Source organism: Dipodomys merriami, unplaced genomic scaffold (assembly GCF_024711535.1).
Source record: "Dipodomys merriami isolate MVZ:Mamm:240054 unplaced genomic scaffold, mDipMer1.0.p SCAF_5, whole genome shotgun sequence".
Taxonomy (NCBI): domain Eukaryota; kingdom Metazoa; phylum Chordata; class Mammalia; order Rodentia; family Heteromyidae; genus Dipodomys; species Dipodomys merriami.
In genome coordinates, this window is record NW_027206068.1 from 6,515,806 (window position 1) to 6,534,097 (window position 18,292).

An 18,292-nucleotide genomic window follows, 5' to 3' on the forward strand; every position below is an offset into this window, starting at 1 on the left:
AGAGCAGGAGCATGTGTGAATGGAACACATAGGACTTTGAGGGCAGTCAAGCTATGTGGTATGGTACTAGGACGGTTGATGTGTCTCGTACATTGGTCCAGATCCTTGTAATGCACAACACCCAGTAAAGCACACCATAGGTAACAACGATGTGGTCACTGATGAGGAGGATTATCAATTGGAACAAGAGCACTGTCTGGTGGGGGATATTGACAGTGAAGTAGCTTATGTGTGTGAGGGCAGGGTATAGACATATCGAAGGTATCTGTACACCTTGTTCAGCTATTTTCTGTCCACCTAAAACTACTGTTTTTAATATGCAAAATATCTCATCTTTATTTTGTGTGGATAGTTGTCAATATATCACGAACTGAAATGATTACACAAAAGATACCAAAAACTCAGAATGTTAAAAGCATCGATAGTTGTTAATACCTGATTGGAAGTGTAGGCACCTGGCAGGTTCTGAATCCTTAAAACTACTCTTTAAAAATTTATTCATTAAAAAACATTGTGGTTATATACAAAATAGATGTAAGGGACTGGGAAGTTGGCTCAGTGGTAGAGCGCTTACCTTGCATGCCTGAGGCCCTGGGTTCGATTCCTCAGCACCACATAAGCAAAAAGAAAAAAGCCAGAAGTGGTGCTGTGGCTCAGGTGGTAGAGCGCTAGCCTTGAGCTGAAGAGCTGAGGGACAGCGCCCAGGCCCAGAGTTCAGGCCTCACAACCGGACTCCCCCCAAAAAATAGATGTAATAAAGATAATATACCTAAAGTCATGCTTTTCAAAAGCATAACTTATTACTCTAATTAATCATATTTCAACAATTAAGGGTAGTAATTTGCTTTACTGTAGAAAATGTAATGTAGTTGGACATGGTGGTACATGCATATAATCCAAATACTGGGGAGGCTGAAATAGGATTATGTGCTGGAGGCAGCATTGGCTACAGAAGTAGGACTCTGATTCATGAAAACTAATATATAAGTATAAATGTGTATACATACACATATATGTATGGATAGATAAGATAGAATCTCTTAATTAAATAGGTAGGTAAGTAGATAGATAGATAGATAGATAGATAGATAGATAGATAGATAGATAGATAGATAGATAGATGATAGATAGATAGATAGATAGATAGATAGATAGAAAGATAGATAGATAGACAGACAGACAGAATCTCTTCATTAACTTCCAATTGAAATGCAAAGTGATGGAAACAAAAGGCTCTCAAACATCCCAGCATTTGTCTTTGAGCATCAATGGACCTTCTACTGTGGGGAAAATATAATAAAAGAAAAGCATGTAGCAATTTTACTTTAAGAAACAAAACAGAAAAAACAAAGCCTGGCAGTCACCAATGACTCACACCTGTAATCCTAGATACCCAGCAACCTGAAATCTGAGGATCTTGGTTCCAAGCCAGCTCTGGCAGGAAATTCCATGAGACACTTATCTCCAGTAAACCACCACCTTCCCAAAAAATAAAAAATAAAGTCAGAAGTGGAGCTTAAGGACAGCATCCAGGCCCTGAGTTCAGGCCCCAGGATGAACATAAAGGAAAAAATAGCCTAAGAGAGAGGAAAATGCACCATGAAAAAGTTCATGTAATGTTTGGTGCTCAGCTAACCATGTCTGTATGAGGTGAGGCTGTGATTTCAGAATAGCTGAGTGACCATCTGAGGAGGCCAAACTCCCTCTGCATCTGGACCTGGCGCCATGCAGCCCACCCTCACTCATCACAGTGAAGATGCTGCACCTTGATAGCAACAGCCCAGCTCAAGCCTGGACTGACCTACTTCCCAGGGCATCTTCTTCCCCCACATCACTTCTTCACGGGCTGAATTCCAACCCTTCCCACCTGCCTCTGGTCCCTTCTTGCCTTGAAGAAACATTCAGAGGCTGTTGTGGCCGCCAGCTCTCTCGAGTGCTCTCCATTCTGCTCCCCTAATTCCTACCCACTTTACTTTCTCCTCAATCAGAGAGAGGCTCTGACATCCAACTCCTCATTCTAAAACCATGAGCAAACAAAATAAACATGAGGAAATAGGTACTTGCAAGGGAAGCCAAGGGGGAAGGGGTAGATAAATGAAACACAGAAGATAGGGAGGTTGCAGTCAATAATTTGTTGAATATACTACAATATTAAGTAAGGAAAGGGGTGGGGGTGAGAATTTTGAAAGGGGTGACACTGATCAAAATGCATCATACTCATAAACTGCTGTGTAAAATGGCAATCTCTTTGTACAACATTTTAAAATAATAAAAAACTAAAATTAAATAAAAGTAAATAAAACAATGGGCAACTGACCTCCATTCTCTGGGCCTCAAATTACCAATTTGTGATGTGGGAAACTTAAAATAGATGCCTACTGAGGCTTCCTCCATTTCTATGAACCCAGCAGACTCTCAGTGCTGCCATACAGAAGAGAAAAATGATGATGATTTCCCTCATGGACATACGTGATTCAACCTCAAGATAGGGCAGAATGTGGTTTCATTTATAGTAGTAACAGTAAGATCTGACTGTTACGCTTCTGGAGTCACCAGCAAGCATTGGCCCACTTGGTTCTCTTCCACCCCATAAGATTCTATCTTATCTAGCCACACATATATGTGTATGTATAAACATATGTACATACGTGTTAGTTTTCATGAATCAGAGTCCTACTTTTGTAGCCAATGCTGCCTTCCAGCACATAAGCCTACTTCAGCCTCCCCAGTACTTGGATTATATGCGTGTACCTCTTATTGCACAGAAGGGAGTGACAACTTAACAAGGAAAGTGGGGTCATTTAAGCAATGCTCATTCGGGAGTTTGCTTGAAATGAAATTTAATAACCCAAAGTTAATTTTCTAACATCATTTCACATTCATTTAGCAGCTGTAATACAGAATGGCAAGATATTGTGTGTGTGTGTGTGTGTGTGTGTGTGTGTGTGTGTGTGTGTGTGTGTGTGTGTGTGTGTGTGTGTGTGTGTATCCAGGAATCAATGAATATTCAAGTCATTGAAAATTCATTACTGTAGCTAACAGGGAAATGTCAAAAATAATTCCGTTGAAAACTAAAGCTGGATTCAATATGCCAGGAAAATGTACTGAAGAATCAGAATGAAATTTCACTTAAATGTTGCCTAAACATATTTCTATCAGCTATATGCTAAGACTTTGATTCAAAAAAAATTTTTTAAGTATTCCTTCAAAAATTAATTGAGTCAATTAATTAATTCAAAAATTCAGTTAGAATCTCATCTATATCAACTGAGTCCTTTTAATTCCCTTCATTCTTCACTCCATCTTCATAGCCTCCCCATTGCAACATTCATTACTGGTAGGGTTCAAGGAGACTTTTATAATACAGTAAAAGATATGAGTGGATGAGACAGTTGCAAAGTACAGGAATCCATTGTGAACCATCTCTGTGAATTCTGAGAGCAGTTTTCCCAATAGTGTGCACACAGCTCCATCCTCAGCCTGGAGAAGGAGGAAGAGGTGTGGCCCCCACTGTACCTACCCCCCCACACCCTCCCCGGCCAGCCCTTAGGAGTTGCTTGTGTTCACTGTTCCCTCTTACTCAACCTTCTCAGCTGCTGTTGGAAATGAGGGTCACCCCGATTCTGTATAAAGCTCAGAACAATCTCAGTGGCCTTCCTGGTGTCACTCAGGGAGGCGGAGGAAGGTGGAAGCTCTCGTTCCTTCCATTATACAACTTGTTCTCATCTCAGTGACTGCGAGAGGCAAGGTGCATGCCAGACCTAGAGACACCTGGGCACAATCACATCTTAGCAGACATGGCGCCACATCCTCAGAAGTGGTCCTCCATTCGTTCAACCTTGAAGATGTGGAGAACCCACACACTGTCCATAAACCTATGGGCGGTGGTGTCGAGCCCACACCAGCCCTCATTCAGGGATCTCTGCATCCTGACATAGACTTTAACTGAACATCTCCCAAGTCATCACCCCCACCCTGGATTCCGAGTGTGTCTGCACCTCCTCCTGGCTCAGGCTTTGCCTACATGCACTCACCAAGGATGCCCCCATCAAGGTGTCCACTCTCCTCCACCCCTTGCTGGTTCACTTCACCCCTGTTCAGCTTCCTCCTAGCGCTTCTCACGTGCAAGTGTTCATTGGCACTCTCATTCCTAAGGCTCACCTCTGCTCCCTCCTCCCAACAGGTGCTTTTCTGCACACCTAGCTCTAAGCCTCAGCTGCCCACACCCAACAATGATTCCATTCCAGGGCTGCCGACCCATCCTCTCTGAGACTGGACTTCGGTCTTTCATCCGCAGTGTCCCTTCCTGAGGAAGCCAGATTCTTTCCTCTATGACATCCTTCACCATTTCCTCACTTGTACCCAATGAGCTCCAAATGCAGTATCTCTTATACACTCCCATGTGAACACACTAAATGTTTAGGAATCTCAGGGGATGGAGACATGATCACAGAAGGGATCTTGGCATTTATTTGCTCCTTTACTCACCAGCACTGGCTGGTGTCAACTGAGTTCTAACCACCATACATTGGGTTCACTCCAGTCAGTAAGACAGGCTTCATACAGAATGCAAGTGCTCACCATGGTGGGACACCACTCTGAGAACATAGGTTTTCATAAGAGAGTGATCCTTCACTCAGTGAGCTACAGACCATAGAGGGAAGGGAGGGCCAGAGGAGAAAAACAAAAGAGGGAGTAACAATGCTCAACAAGAAATGTACTCATTGCCTTGCTCATGTAACTGTAACCCCTCTATACAGCATCGTTACAATAAAATAATTTTTTTAATGGGAAATGCTTTGTGGACCACCCAGCATACCCTGGGGCACTGCATCTTCTGTGTCACAAACCAATGATTAGGACATGGCTGCTGCCTACAAGAAACATTGACTCTAGTAAAAATGACAGATACAAAAGTATTGTCTTTGATAGACAGCTCCTCAAAATCCTTGTAGCAAAGGAGGTAGGAAGTCCAGGACGAAATGTCCCTAACTCTAGGCTACAGAGCATACCTGGAGGTCATGTCAAGGAGACAGCAGAAGTACATTCCATGGGAAAATACACAATGACCAGAAAGCTCAGCATCAACTCAGGAACAGATTGCTCAATAAGGCTGGGACAGGATCTGGCGAGGAGGAGAGTATAGGCATAGGCCAGATGGGTACAGACCTAGTAGTCAGATAAGCAAGACTGTGGTCTGTGCTAAAAGAAACTCAGAATACTGCATCCCTTACTGGGAAAGTTCTGGAAAGTAGCCTGGGCAATTATCAAGCAGCTCACCTGCAAAGATAATGAGCACACGTAGAGCAATCATCTTGGCTTTCTGCAGCATCTCCATGTCTTCTGAGGACATCTCTAGCTGCTGGAGAGCTTGGCATATGTCAACAAAACTTAGGAAGAAACACAATGGCATTAAGCATTCAACATCTGTAACCAGGTACATTGCTACATATGTGCATTGTCTTCACCCAACTGTATTCATGTCACAATAACAAAAAATGCACAGATAACACTAGTTAGACTCCCAGAGAGGTTTGTGTCCCCTATTTACTTAAATTATTGGTTTAATTGCCAAGAGGCATAATATTTGCTTTCTTTTTGTTTTTGCTCCATTCTCTTGAAATGCAAAGGCAAATGATTATAGGGAATCAAATGATGATGATATACATTGGGTGCCAATGGTTCACACCTGTAATTTTAGGTACTAGGAGGCTGAGATCTAAGGATTGTGGTTCAAAGCCAGCCTGGGTAGGAAAGTCCAAGAAACTCTAATCTCCAATTAACCACCAAAAAATCTAAAAGTGTAACTGTGGCTCGAGTAGTAGAGCACTAGCTTTGAGCAAAATAAGCTCAGGAATAGCACTCAAGTCCAAGCTCCAGTACTGGCAGAGAGAAAAGAAGGAAGGAAGGAAGGAAGGAAGGAAGGAAGGAAGGAAGGAAGGAAGGAAGGAAGGAAGGAAGGAAGGAAGGAAGGAAGGAAGTTAGGGAAGGAGGGAGGGAGGGAGGGAGGGAGGAAGGGAGGGAGGGTGGAAGGGAGGGAGGAAGGGAGGGAGGAAAGGAAGGAGGGAGGGAGAGAGGGGAAGGGAAGGAAACAGAAGGGAAGGGAAGGGAAGGGGAGGGAGGGAGGGAGGGAGGGAAAGGAAGGGAGGGAGGGAGGGAAGGGAGAGAGGAGGGGAGAGTGTTTTAGAGGATAGATATGCTAATTACTGTGAGCTGATCATTGTCCAATGTACATATAATATCCAAATACCAAAGGAACTGAACACCAATGTTTCATTATTGTAATCCTAGCTACTCAGTAGGTTGAAACCAAAAAGACTGTGTTTCATAGTCAGCCTAGAAAGAAAAGTCTGAGAAATTCCATATCTAAAATAACCATCAAAAAGTAGGGCTGGCCGATTGTGGGTGGCTTACATCTGTAATCCTAGCTACTCAGGAGGCTGAGATCTGGAATTGTGGCTCAGAGCCAGCCCAGGAAGGAAACTCAGTGAGAAGCTTATCTCCAATTAACCACCAGAAAACTGTTGGCTAAAGTGATAGAGCACTTGCCTTGGCTGAAGAGTTCAGGGACAATACCCAGACCCAGAGTTCAAGCTCCATGACCCCACAAAAGTAGGGCTGGAGGTGTGGTTCTAGTGGTAGAGCCCCAGCTGACTGAGCAGGCATGGGGCTCTGAGTTAAACCCTGGTATCAAACTGTACCCCATAAATATAAAACAAACAGCTGCTCTAAAAATAAAACTAAAATAAGCAATTTTTAAAACTTTATGGTATATAGAATTGTGGAATAAATTCCCTTAACGGAAGACTAAAAAACATAAGATGAAACCGGGCATAAGTGGCTCACATTTGTAATCCTAGTTACTCAGGAGATTGAGATCTGAGGATTGAGGTTTGAAGGCAGTCTATGCAGGAAAGCCAATGAGACTTTAATATTCAATTAACCACCAAAAAAAGCTGGAATTGGAGCTGTGGCTTACATGGTAGAGCACTAGCCTTGAGCACAAACGCTCAGGGACATCGCCCAGGCCCTGAGTTCAAGCCCCATGACACACAAAAAAAGGTAAGATGAGATTGGTGGGAAACAGAAATTGCCAAGCCCACCTGCACTTCAAAAGTAGAGCAAAACTAAAGCCACAGTTTAGTTTCATATCAGAAGCAAGAAGGAGATGAGGCAGGAATCTCTGAAAGCCAGTATTTGTATTTCAAAGTAGTCAGAGTTCTATGCTCCAGGTATAACTAAAGACACCCTCCTAAACTATGACAAAAATGACTGGGTTCAAGGTGAAGCTCTGTAACAAAGCTAGCAGAAAATAGGTCAGCTGGTCTGGTGGCATATGAACAAGGGTTTAAAGATTCCTTTGATCTCTACATAGGAGTGAGAGAGACAGGTATAGTCAGGACTATGAACAATCTAAACAGTCCTGTCCCTCCTTGAATGAATAAATTGAGCTAGCACAGAACTTCTGGGTCTCTTCTGCACACAAAAAGGAACAAATTCTTCAATCTAAAGAAGCAGAGAGTTTCCAGAGCATGAGGCCTAACAAGACTGAAGCTTGTAAGAAGAGTTTTCCTTTGTCCTAACTTGAGAGATGGATCAACTATTTAAAGGTGGTTTCAATCTAAACAATGCAGAACCAACCAATGCCTGGGCTGGATTGGGTAGCGATAAATGCAAGCATTATTTTCTGTTCAAAATGAGCTAATATTCTTAGCTTCATAGCTAATATTAGGACCCTGAACTATCTGAGTATATTCAGAAAAAATGGTTTTTATGTACCTAGTCTTGAGATATGTAGGTAGAATACAAGGCTTTGTTGTGTGTGTGTGTGTGTGTGTGTGTGTGTGTGTGTGTGTGTGTGCTTGTGTGTGTGTGTGCTTGTGTGTGTGTATTGGTACTGGAGCTTTGACACTCTCCCCTTAACTTTTTCACTCGAGGCTAGCACTATAACACTTCACCCTTAAATCCACTTCCGATTTTTGGTGGTTAATAGGAGATAAATATCTCAGAAACTTTTCTGTCTGGCAGGCTTAAATCCAGCCTGGCTTTTGCTTTTAAGAGTAATTTACTTTAGGAAAACTCTGAATACAAATCATATTCGCTTGTCAAATAGTGAGTTAAATATTAAAAAAATTATTATTGGTCCTGAATCACTCTTGATGGAAGCCAACTGCAGAAGTGTCGAGATCTACTTACCCTAATCTGTTGTTGGGTACTGCAGTAGGGGAAAAGTAGAGTGAGTAAGGGTTTTTGATTACCTTTGATCTGCCAGTAGAACCTTTTGCCAATATCCAATGAATACAAGTAATCTCTTCAAGTATGTACTGAATGGTGATAATGGTTTGAGGTTATACGGGAAATCTATCATCTCTTCTTTTGGTAACATGACATTCTTTCCAGTAGTTGTATTAAGATAGATTTCAAAAAATTGATGGAATGACGTGTTTATGGAATTCAGCCACTGAGAGTTGTCTGGGAGGGAGGGTTTTCCTAAGAGAATTAGCCAATCTAGCAAATTTTGGATTGCTGTTTCAAGTTGATGATGAGTGATATCCTGAGTCAAAGACATGTTGAAAAGTAAATCTTTGCTTAAATCATCTCCATCTTCACTTGTAATTCCACCGGAGGTCTCTACAACTGTTTCTATCATTCTGAACAGGTTATCTGAACGACCAGCCAATGCCTGCAGCAGATTAAAAGCTTCCCAATTGTCCTTCTTTAAGCTATTCCAAAGGGCTTCTAATGTGAGATCAAGTATCATTTTAAAGGATTTCCCTATTTTTGTGCTATTTTCTGTTAACATTCCATCCCCCAAATGAAATGGTTCATAGATTTTTTCCCATATTGTATCTTGAGGACTACGATGAGAGGAAATTGGATTAAGCTTTAAAAAGTTCATTTTGTGGGCGATGTTATTGATAGGAACTAAGCAATTCAAAATTTCTTCCCCCAAGTTGACAGAATCCATAGAAAATATTTGAGTCCCATTATTAAATGCCACCACAAGATGCTCCAAATCTCCCAAATTGATTTCCATTGAAGTTAAAAACTCAGCTATTTCTTCCAAAATATTGGAAAAGTCATTAGATTGGCTCACAATTGAGACTACACTAGATGACATATTGAAAACGTCAGAGTCCTGTGAAATATTGGGCTTCACCCCCAACATCCCAAAGGCCAAGTCAAGAAATGGCATCAGCAAATCATTGATCTGTTCAAATGTCACATGATCTACTTTTCTCAAAGGAATTCTTTCCTTCACAAGATGCTGGACACTTTGCTGCATGACAGAATAGAAAATATTAAAGAAGTCCACGGTGTCCTGAGTGTTGGGGACAAAATGAGTTTCAAAGATGGTGGCCATCTTCCCTGAAACTTTCTTTGCTAGCTTAAGAAGTTTCACAGCAAAGTCCATTTCTGTGGCAATATCTCTCAGCTCAGCACTGCCATTCAGCAGCATGGTGAGGATTCTAGACATTTCTAAGAGGGGCTCCAGGCCATGACTTTCTTTATCAACTCGAGAGATAACATCAAGTAACCTCTTAGTGAGTTCTAATGTTTCTCTATTTCTTAGAGGAAATGAGTCCTTTATAAAGGAAAGCAAGTTGGTTAGGTCAGCAAGTACAAGTTTTTGGAGTGCAAGAAAAGAGGTATGAAAGTCTTGATTATGAGACTTTGAAAGAGTGTCCATAAGATTTGACATCTCTGTGGAAATTTCTCTCACAAGGTGAAGGATGGAAGTAAGATTTTGGTTGAGGCTGATGAGTTCCTCAGAGTTATTCATATGGAAAAGCAGTTGACTCACCACCATAAGAAAGTCTGGATTATCTTCAGTCTCATTTTGCAGTGAAGTTTCCCTTAGAAGGGCATGAAATAAATCTCGTACAAATGTCAGTCCTCGTTGGCTATCAAAAGAAAATTCTCCACTGTCTAACATAAATGAGCTTCTGATTAGATGAAATATAGTTCCCTTTAACCATGAGAAAAAGCTCATCAATCTGTATTCATTCATCAGTGTAAGAAATTGATCCAATTTCAGTACCTCTCGAATTTTATCTTTTGAGATAAAGCTGTAAATATGTATTAATTTTTGTTAATATATTATCAATGGAAAGATTAAAATATGTAGTGGTTTTAATGATGCCATTAATTTCATAATAGCATGGAATGATAATGCTTAGTGAAAGATGGATTACTGAAATAATTCTAGATGAACCTTAACAATTTGCTACCAAATAATGCAAAGAGTAGAGGACTTGAATGGCCAATCTTACCGCAATTCTTTGAAGCTAATGTTCAAAAAATCCATATTCATTTGTTTTTAGAAAAGATCTTAATTCACTACAAAGTGATTCTTGATGTACAAGGTAAATCTCTGAAAAATTTCAAAGTCTATTTTATACTTTCTGTGAACTTTTAAATTATTAGCTATCACTTAGACACTGTGATTGCTTTACAACATGACAACTTGGCTAAGCTAACCCACAGCCCCAAGGACCTCTTTCTCTCTTATGTCTCTGATTTGGTTATGCTCTAAAGGAGATTCCCCTTAGGGAGTTGAAGGGAAGATGGGAGTTAAAGCACAAGACATAAATATGTCTCATACTAGCTACCAAGTCTAAGGCTAATAGAAATGCTGCTGATATAGGACTTTACATAAAGTCCCTTGTCAGTTAACTACATGTTAGTCAAAATGAATATTGTCTAGGTGGACCTGATATCATCAGGTGAATTAATTGCAAAAGAGTCACATAGAGCCTCCTGACCTAGAGACTCCAATAGTAGCTATAAAGGCCATTGCTCTCCCTTCCCCTTAAAGTTCTTTATATACCATCAAGAGGGAGAACTTTGGCTCATGTCCCTGATGTCTTTGCCTACTATGAACTACACTACCTGTACCCTTTCTGAATTTGCATTTTCATGTCATGTTTCCTAAATTATGTACCCAAGTCTCTCTCTTCCATCCTTGGTAAACATCCATGGTTGAAACTTGAGTGATAGAACATGGAATATAGTTAACTTTCTCAGTAGTATTTTCACTAGTAACTGAACAGAAATAATGTGACTAGTAACTTTGATGCTCCTAAATACAAAACCACAGTAGATAAATTCAAGGGGAAAATATTAAAACCCTTTAAGATTAGACAGAGAACAGAAAAGGTCGTCATGTTCATGTTACATGTACATATTTATTCATAAAATATTAATTTTTCATTTGTACATAAGACAGAATTTTATAACTTTTCATAATCTAAAAATTGAAATATAATGTATGATCATCCCTGGCTAGGTTTAAAAGCTTACTGATGAAATGGCAGTAATCAAAGTAATTTTACCTTCACAGTTTTGAAAAATGCTCATTAAGGCAATGAATTATTTGGCATTTCTCTACTCCAGAAATTAAAGTGGGCTAAGCCATACACATATTATACAGAGGCAAGGTACACTTACCTCATTTCTGCAATAACATCTTTGTGGAAGTCTTTCAGCAGGAAAGAAATTTTGTTCCCAGATTTTTCTTTTAGGGAGAATGTTCTCAAAAGCTCTTCCATGAAATCCATTATACTTCCCAGAGGGAGAACTATCTCCCCACCTTTTTCTGACTGTAAATGATCCAGGGTGAGGTTAACGAAATTCATCATTTGGAGATCACTATCACCTAAATTTGGAGCTGTTACTTGAGAACCTGATGCTAAGTTATTGAAAGAATTAATTAGAATGTTGACAAGAAGTAGCTGTACAACAGAGAAATTACTTAGTTGCTCTTCATTAAGCAGCTGTGTGAGAGTGGCAATATCAGAATTGTTTTCCCTAGAAATGTCTTTTAGATACCCCAGGTTGCTAGTGATATCGTTAGTCAGCTTAGTTATAACATCAGTTGAATTTTCATTGTCCATAGTAGCAAGTAATGTTTGCATCAGTGGGGAATAATCTTCATTCGCATACACATAAAGCCAGTTTTTTGTCACCAATAGGAAATCTTCAATAATTCCTAATGCCTTTGATGTTGATAAATTTAGTATTTCCAAAAACTGGGTAAGTTTCAGAGTTATATTTGGAAGGTCCACAGAATTTATGTCTTGGATTTCTTTGTTAAGTTCAGAGAACAGGTGCTTGATACTAAAGTTGTGGGTTAAGTCTTTCATGATTTGTTTGAAGTAAACCCACAGTTCTTCAAAGTTGTTAGTTGATTTTCTTTTCTTAATAAAATCTGATACAGTTTCTAAACTACTGTATGTAAGATTTGCATTCAGAAGAAATAAAAATGGAGACAGTAAATAATGAGTACTATTTTCTAGATACCTATCTCTAGAAATCAATTTGACTATCCTTTCCAAGTTTAAGAGAATATTATCATGGGCAGCTATCCCTGCACCGTTGGTAATGTTAATAATCTTGTTTAAATCAGCTAATTTAGTAAGAATATTTTCACTTGATGTACCTTTTGTAAAGTTCAGATGCTTTAGTTGTTCTATTATTTTCAAAGCAACCTGTTTCATGGAACTACCAGGACAAGTTTCATGGATGCTGTCATTACTTTGATTTCCAAAAGGTGAAACAAATGGTAAGATCCTGTGCCAAAATTCTTGTACTGTTTTCACAAGTGGAGTTTGAATATGGAAGACTTCAGACAGATTTATAAGAATAGAATTCCAGTCCACTAATTCATGTATTACACAGACCACTGTCCTAGTCATTTCAATTCTTGAGCTTTCGTTTGAACACTGTGACTCTTCACCAAGAGGAGACAGGTGGAGATGGTCAAGGATGCTGGTCACTTTTTCATAAAAAGAAGAAGACATAAAGCCATGGATATTACAAGTTTCTAACTTTGACTTCTGCTGAAACCCTGCTGTACCATTCCAGCACCAAACCACAGGAAAGCAAGTTAGAGCTTCGGACACAAGGGCTGGTTGGTCTGATATTAACTCAATGACATCTAGAAGAGTTTTGATCACAGTGGCAAAGTCTTCCTTGGTGATGTTGGCGGTGCTTATACCATGAAGGAGTGTGAAGTTATAGATATCCTTGAGGCTCTCTGTGATATTTTTATCAGCAATTCCCTGGAGGAGCCCCGTAATATGAGGAAGAGCATAATATAAATCCACCACAGCATTCACGTCATCTTTAGGAAACAGCCGAGAGAGTTGCAGCAGATGATTAACATTCCATGAGTGTGAACCGGCCATAAATTTTTCCACCAAGCCAATAAGTAAGTTGACCCCTGAATTGTCAGGACCTAATCTACTAAGATTCTTAAAGAAATCTACTAGGCCTTCACTGATTTGCTCAAGTTGGTCAACTAATAAGTCTATGTCGGCCTTCTTAAGAGCATGCATGAGGGAAGTCACTTTATTTAAAACTCGAACATGACTCATATTTTGTGGAGCATTGGAGTGGACCGCAGGTATCAAGGAGTTGAACACATCCTTAATCAACTGAATAACAAGACCCAAAGCTTTCACTAATTCATGTGGAGTACTTTCTGATGAATTTTGGAGATCATGAGTTAGGCTGAAGGCAAAATAATTAGCTAAATGATAAATGGAGTTGCGCAAATTGTTTATATCCTTTTCCTTTGGACTGATGGAAAATATTCCAAAAAGTTTTTTCATACTAGGAAAGGAATTTCTTTCCAGGATAGCAGGAGAAAGATCTTGTAAGCGTTTCTGTAGTTCCTTCCCCAGTGTTGTTATATGCAGCCATATGTTTTGAAACTGATTGGGAATTCCATCTAATGTATCTACAGGTGTTAGAAGTAATTCATTAAAATGTTTCCAATTGGATTGGGAGAGGAAATCAAAGTCCCTTGTTAAGTTATGGATAATCATCTTTACTTGGTTTGTAGAATCATTTAAAAGAGCTAATAAAATCTCAAATTCTGGTACCTTCTCTTTTTCCAAGACTGTTTTAAGTATAATATTTAGAAAGTCAGCCAGGTCTTTCAAGTAAATATTTATACAATTTATAGTAGACTCATTTAAATAACAAAGCCTTTCCTTTGTATTGAATAACCAAGTTAGAATTTTAAATGTAGAGTTCATTGTGTTTTCAATATCCCTTAAATTACTCAAAGTACTATGAAAAGAACCCAGAAAGAAACTTGAGTTAGACATGATGTATATATGGTTTATGACATCTATCCATGTAATGCACCCTTTTAGTGTACTAACTGTGTTTTCAGAAGAAAATGTGGAATTTAACATAGCCAGAATCTGTACAGCCCTCTGGGAAGTATTTACATCCAATAAGCCATCTTCCAAAATCAATGAAATAACTTTTTGGAAAACATCAGCACAGGACAATAAATCTTGATCATATGATACATTTCTAAAAAATATTATTGTTTTTCTTAGTTCATTAATAACACTTTCAAATTTGGCTCCACAATCTGTGAGATTTTTTACAAGATCGTCATATATCAAATCTACATTTCTGCCCATATACTGTGTGGGATTGCTTAACCTGGTGAAAACTTCCAGCAGAGAATATATAAACTCCCTGCTTGCACTTGTTTTCAGTGGAGCTGACATTAGCTGGTGTAGGGCGGTTTTCATGGCAAAGAATGATTTCTCTACTTCATCCAAGTTAAGTGATTTTACTGTAACTAACTTGTCATCTACTGCTACCCACAGATTCCTGAGGTACAGGAGAGAATTCCAATCATGGAAGTCATTGGCTTGTGTTAAGTTTTTTAACAAATTTAAGATGAGTCTAGCAGCATGATGGGTCAGAAACACTCCCTGGCAGCTTTTAGAAATGTTCACGTCATTCTCTAATTCATCCAAAAGCTGAGTGAGACCAACATGAAGAGGAGGGAAAATATGCAGTTCAAATTTAAAGATCTGAGAAATGCTTGCCCAGATCTCTGTCCACATTTGCAGCCATGATAGAGTACAGTGAACAGCCATAAACTCGTTGAACACACTGATATTTCCCGAAAGGTTGGAAAATATTCTCTCCCATGGAAGAGTGAAGGAAGTCCTCTCATTTGTTGAATAATTCATAGAAGAAAAGTTATCCAAAATAATAAAGCATTCATTATTCAGCAAGGCTTGTTCTGAGCCATTGAAGAGTTGGCTCATATATTGGAACAAAGAAACACGAAAATCTTCATCTACTACTAGCAACTGTTTGAGGCCTATCAAAGTACTATGGATCACTTCCAATTCTCTGTCTTCACTAGACTTCAGAGATTGGGTTTTAAGCTCTAAAAAATTAAAAATTGAAAGCAACTGTTGACAGTAAGAAACTTCAGAAATCCTCCCAAGAAACTCTGCTGTCTCTGATAAAAATGCAAATGCATTGCTGATGTTTTGGAAATTAAATTGCTTAACGATGTGCAAAATATTTCTGGAGATTTGGGTCAGATAAGTTATCAAAGACTCTCTACTCTGAATGCTCAAGAATTGATAAATAAGTTGGTAAAATGAAGAATAAATCTGCAGAAGTAAACTTGAATCTTTGTTGTTAAAGACATTCAGGTAGAGATGAGTCAAAATTTTTTCAACTTCCTGCTTTTGGGGTTCAGAAAGGGCTAAGAAAAGATGAGACACATTTTTAATCACGTAGACTGTGTCTAGAGCTTTAGAAACTTCTTCCTGGCTCAGGAATCCGAATTCATAAAGACCATTTATTATAGTTTCACTTAAATATACAAACTCCATGTTCACAGTTGGTGGTCTAGGCAAATCTGAATGGATCAACCTGGACAAGTTAAAACTTGTACTAAGAATCCTTTCATTTTCTGGAACTGAAAATTTTAAGAGAGTAGAGAGTGCTTCTAATTTAACTCTTTCACCTTCGGGAATGCCATAGAGCCATAATTCTAGCAGTTTGGGGTTAATTTCAAGAAGCATTAATTCAATGAATCTCAAAATATTTTTGGATTCTGTCCTCATCCAGTGGCTTTCAAGAGTTTGTATTTTGTCGGTCACCTGTTTGCCAAATTCCAGAAGTTTCTGAGTATCAATAGGATATGGGTTTCTGTCTAAATTTTTCATGTGATTTACCCATGGCACATTTCCATTATGAACATTCTCAGTGATAGACAAGAATTCAGGAACAATAGATGAATTGGAAGGAACAGGCAAGAATAATTCTTCCAAAAATTCCACAAGTAATGAAAGAAATTTCTTCTGTTCATTTTCCTGGGCATGCAATGTCTCTTCCACCACCAGAAGGTGCTTTGTGAAATTTAAGGCCCTATAACATTAACAGAAGTGCTTTAGAATCAGAAAAAAATAATGAAGCCTACATACTAATTTTCTAAGATAGTAGTCATTTGTAGTAAACCAAAACATGTGCTCTACATTTCCCAACCCATGGTAAAGTAATGTGAGAATTTAAAATGTTTAACATTTTCACAATGCAGTTGTCCACATTTGTTTCTTACCATCAAATAATGCATTGTAAGTTATTTTCACTTGCACATTAGTACATCTGACTGCCAAAGTTTGCCATCTGTGCCAGAGAAATCACAGGACTTTTGCAGTACCTCTCAAAATGTCTTGGCTCAAGAGAATGATACAAATAGTGAGATGCAACAAAAAAGTGTGCCTGGGTGATTTAAGGGAAATCTTTTTGCAAAAGGCATTCTGGGCCCTCCACTGATATTTTCCAACCAGGTGTTTATTTTTAAAGGACAAAGAGTTGTCAGAAGAGCAACTTAGAGTCGTGTCAAGTCTTGTAGAACTAATTTGTAAGTCAGAAGTCACAGGTTACCTAGAAAATTGTTGGAGACTGGACTGGAATCAGCTTCATAATAGTTCAAGCCTCAACCCTGCAGATGAACAGCTGTAAAGCCTGGTGTAGGTGCTCACACCTATAATCCTAGCTTCTCAGGAAGCTGAGATCTGAAGACTGAGGTTCAAGGCCCCAGACAGAAAAGTCTTTAAGACTCTTATCCCAATTGACCAAAAGTGGAAGTATGGTTCAAATGGTAGAGTGCCAGCCTTGAACAAAAAAGCCAAGTACCAACACACACACACACACACACACACACACACACACACATATGCATGCATGCACACATGCATGTACACACATATACACAAGCTGTCCAGAAAAAAGGAATTTGGCCTTTTCTGACTACTAATAATTGGAATGATGAATTCCTTAGAACTTTGTTAACTCTGGATTCTGGAGAGAGTAAGTATAAGAGACCAAATGTATCAATATTATTTTTCTCTCTAATAAATGTGAACAAAGCATATAACAATACATTTAATTGACTGCTACTTGTAGGATTGAGTGGTTATTTTGAAAAAATTCTTTGGAAAAATTCTCATCAAGAAAGTTAATGGCCTACCATGAAGAATTTAGTATAAACTGAGTCTGAATCCTGCCTACCATGGAACTACACTATATAGAACAAGGACTATACAAGTGATCATACATTAATAGAGGAAAATGCAAAAAGTGTATCTATTGAGGCCTCAGTACCAAAAAGGAAAAAAAATAGTCTATATGTATATCAAGAGCTATAATGGTAATGAAGTAGCAATAGTAGTAAAAGTAAGAACCACCAAAATAAAAGTCATAGATACTGTAGAATATTTCTATCTAGATAGTCAAAGCACCTTAATAGCCTTAATTCATTCCTACAATAGCCTTTAATCATTATTCCCATTGCATGAGAAAAATGTTTTCATTTATTTAAAGTAATGAATGAATTCATACTGTTAGCATGTGGTATGAGCAGGACATAGGCCAGGTTTGTTGTTTTGAATTTAACTCTCTAAATGTCAATTATGATTGGTCTTTAATATTTGTATTCACTAAATCAACACCTAATTAACTAGCATCTTTCATGAAAGACACTGACTGTGATGAGTCTAGAAATACAAAATTATAAGATTAATTTTAGTGTGGTCTTTGTGCTCGTGGGTAGGTGGGTATGGGTGTGTACATGCACACTGTTCCTGGAGCTTGAACTAAGGTCCCAGGTGCTATTTCTGAGCTTTTTTTTTTTTTTTTTTTTGCTCTCTACCACTTGAGCCATAGCTCCACTTCCAGCCTTTTAGGTAATCAATTGAGAATAAGAGTCTCACAGACTTTCCTGCCGGGCTGTCTTCAAACTGCAATTCTTAGATCTCAGCTTCCTGAGTAGCTAGGAGTACAGGCAGGGTACCTGGCTGGTGCCAGGGTACAGGGTGCCTGGCTGGTATCATCTTTTTGGGACTGTTACTTAGTTCAGGTTTCAAGAAAGTGAGGAGCTATCATTTTGCCATGAGGAGGAAACTGATTCTTAGGGGGTCCCTTCCATTGTCCTTCCATGACCACTGATCAC

The 18,292-nt window shown here is 38.9% G+C and overlaps 1 protein-coding gene across 1 annotated transcript in view; it reads right to left on the bottom strand.

The window, feature by feature from the left end:
• Abca13 (ATP binding cassette subfamily A member 13) overlaps positions 1-18,292 on the bottom strand; it is a 395,335-nt gene that overhangs the window by 300,305 nt on the left and 76,738 nt on the right. The window contains exons 17-19 of the mRNA XM_069996010.1: positions 11,452-16,206; positions 8,259-10,070; positions 5,281-5,390 (exon numbers count right to left, since the gene is read on the bottom strand). Of these exons, the coding sequence (XP_069852111.1) occupies positions 5,281-5,390; positions 8,259-10,070; positions 11,452-16,206 (6,677 nt within the window). The remainder of the gene's footprint in view (positions 1-5,280; positions 5,391-8,258; positions 10,071-11,451; positions 16,207-18,292) is intronic.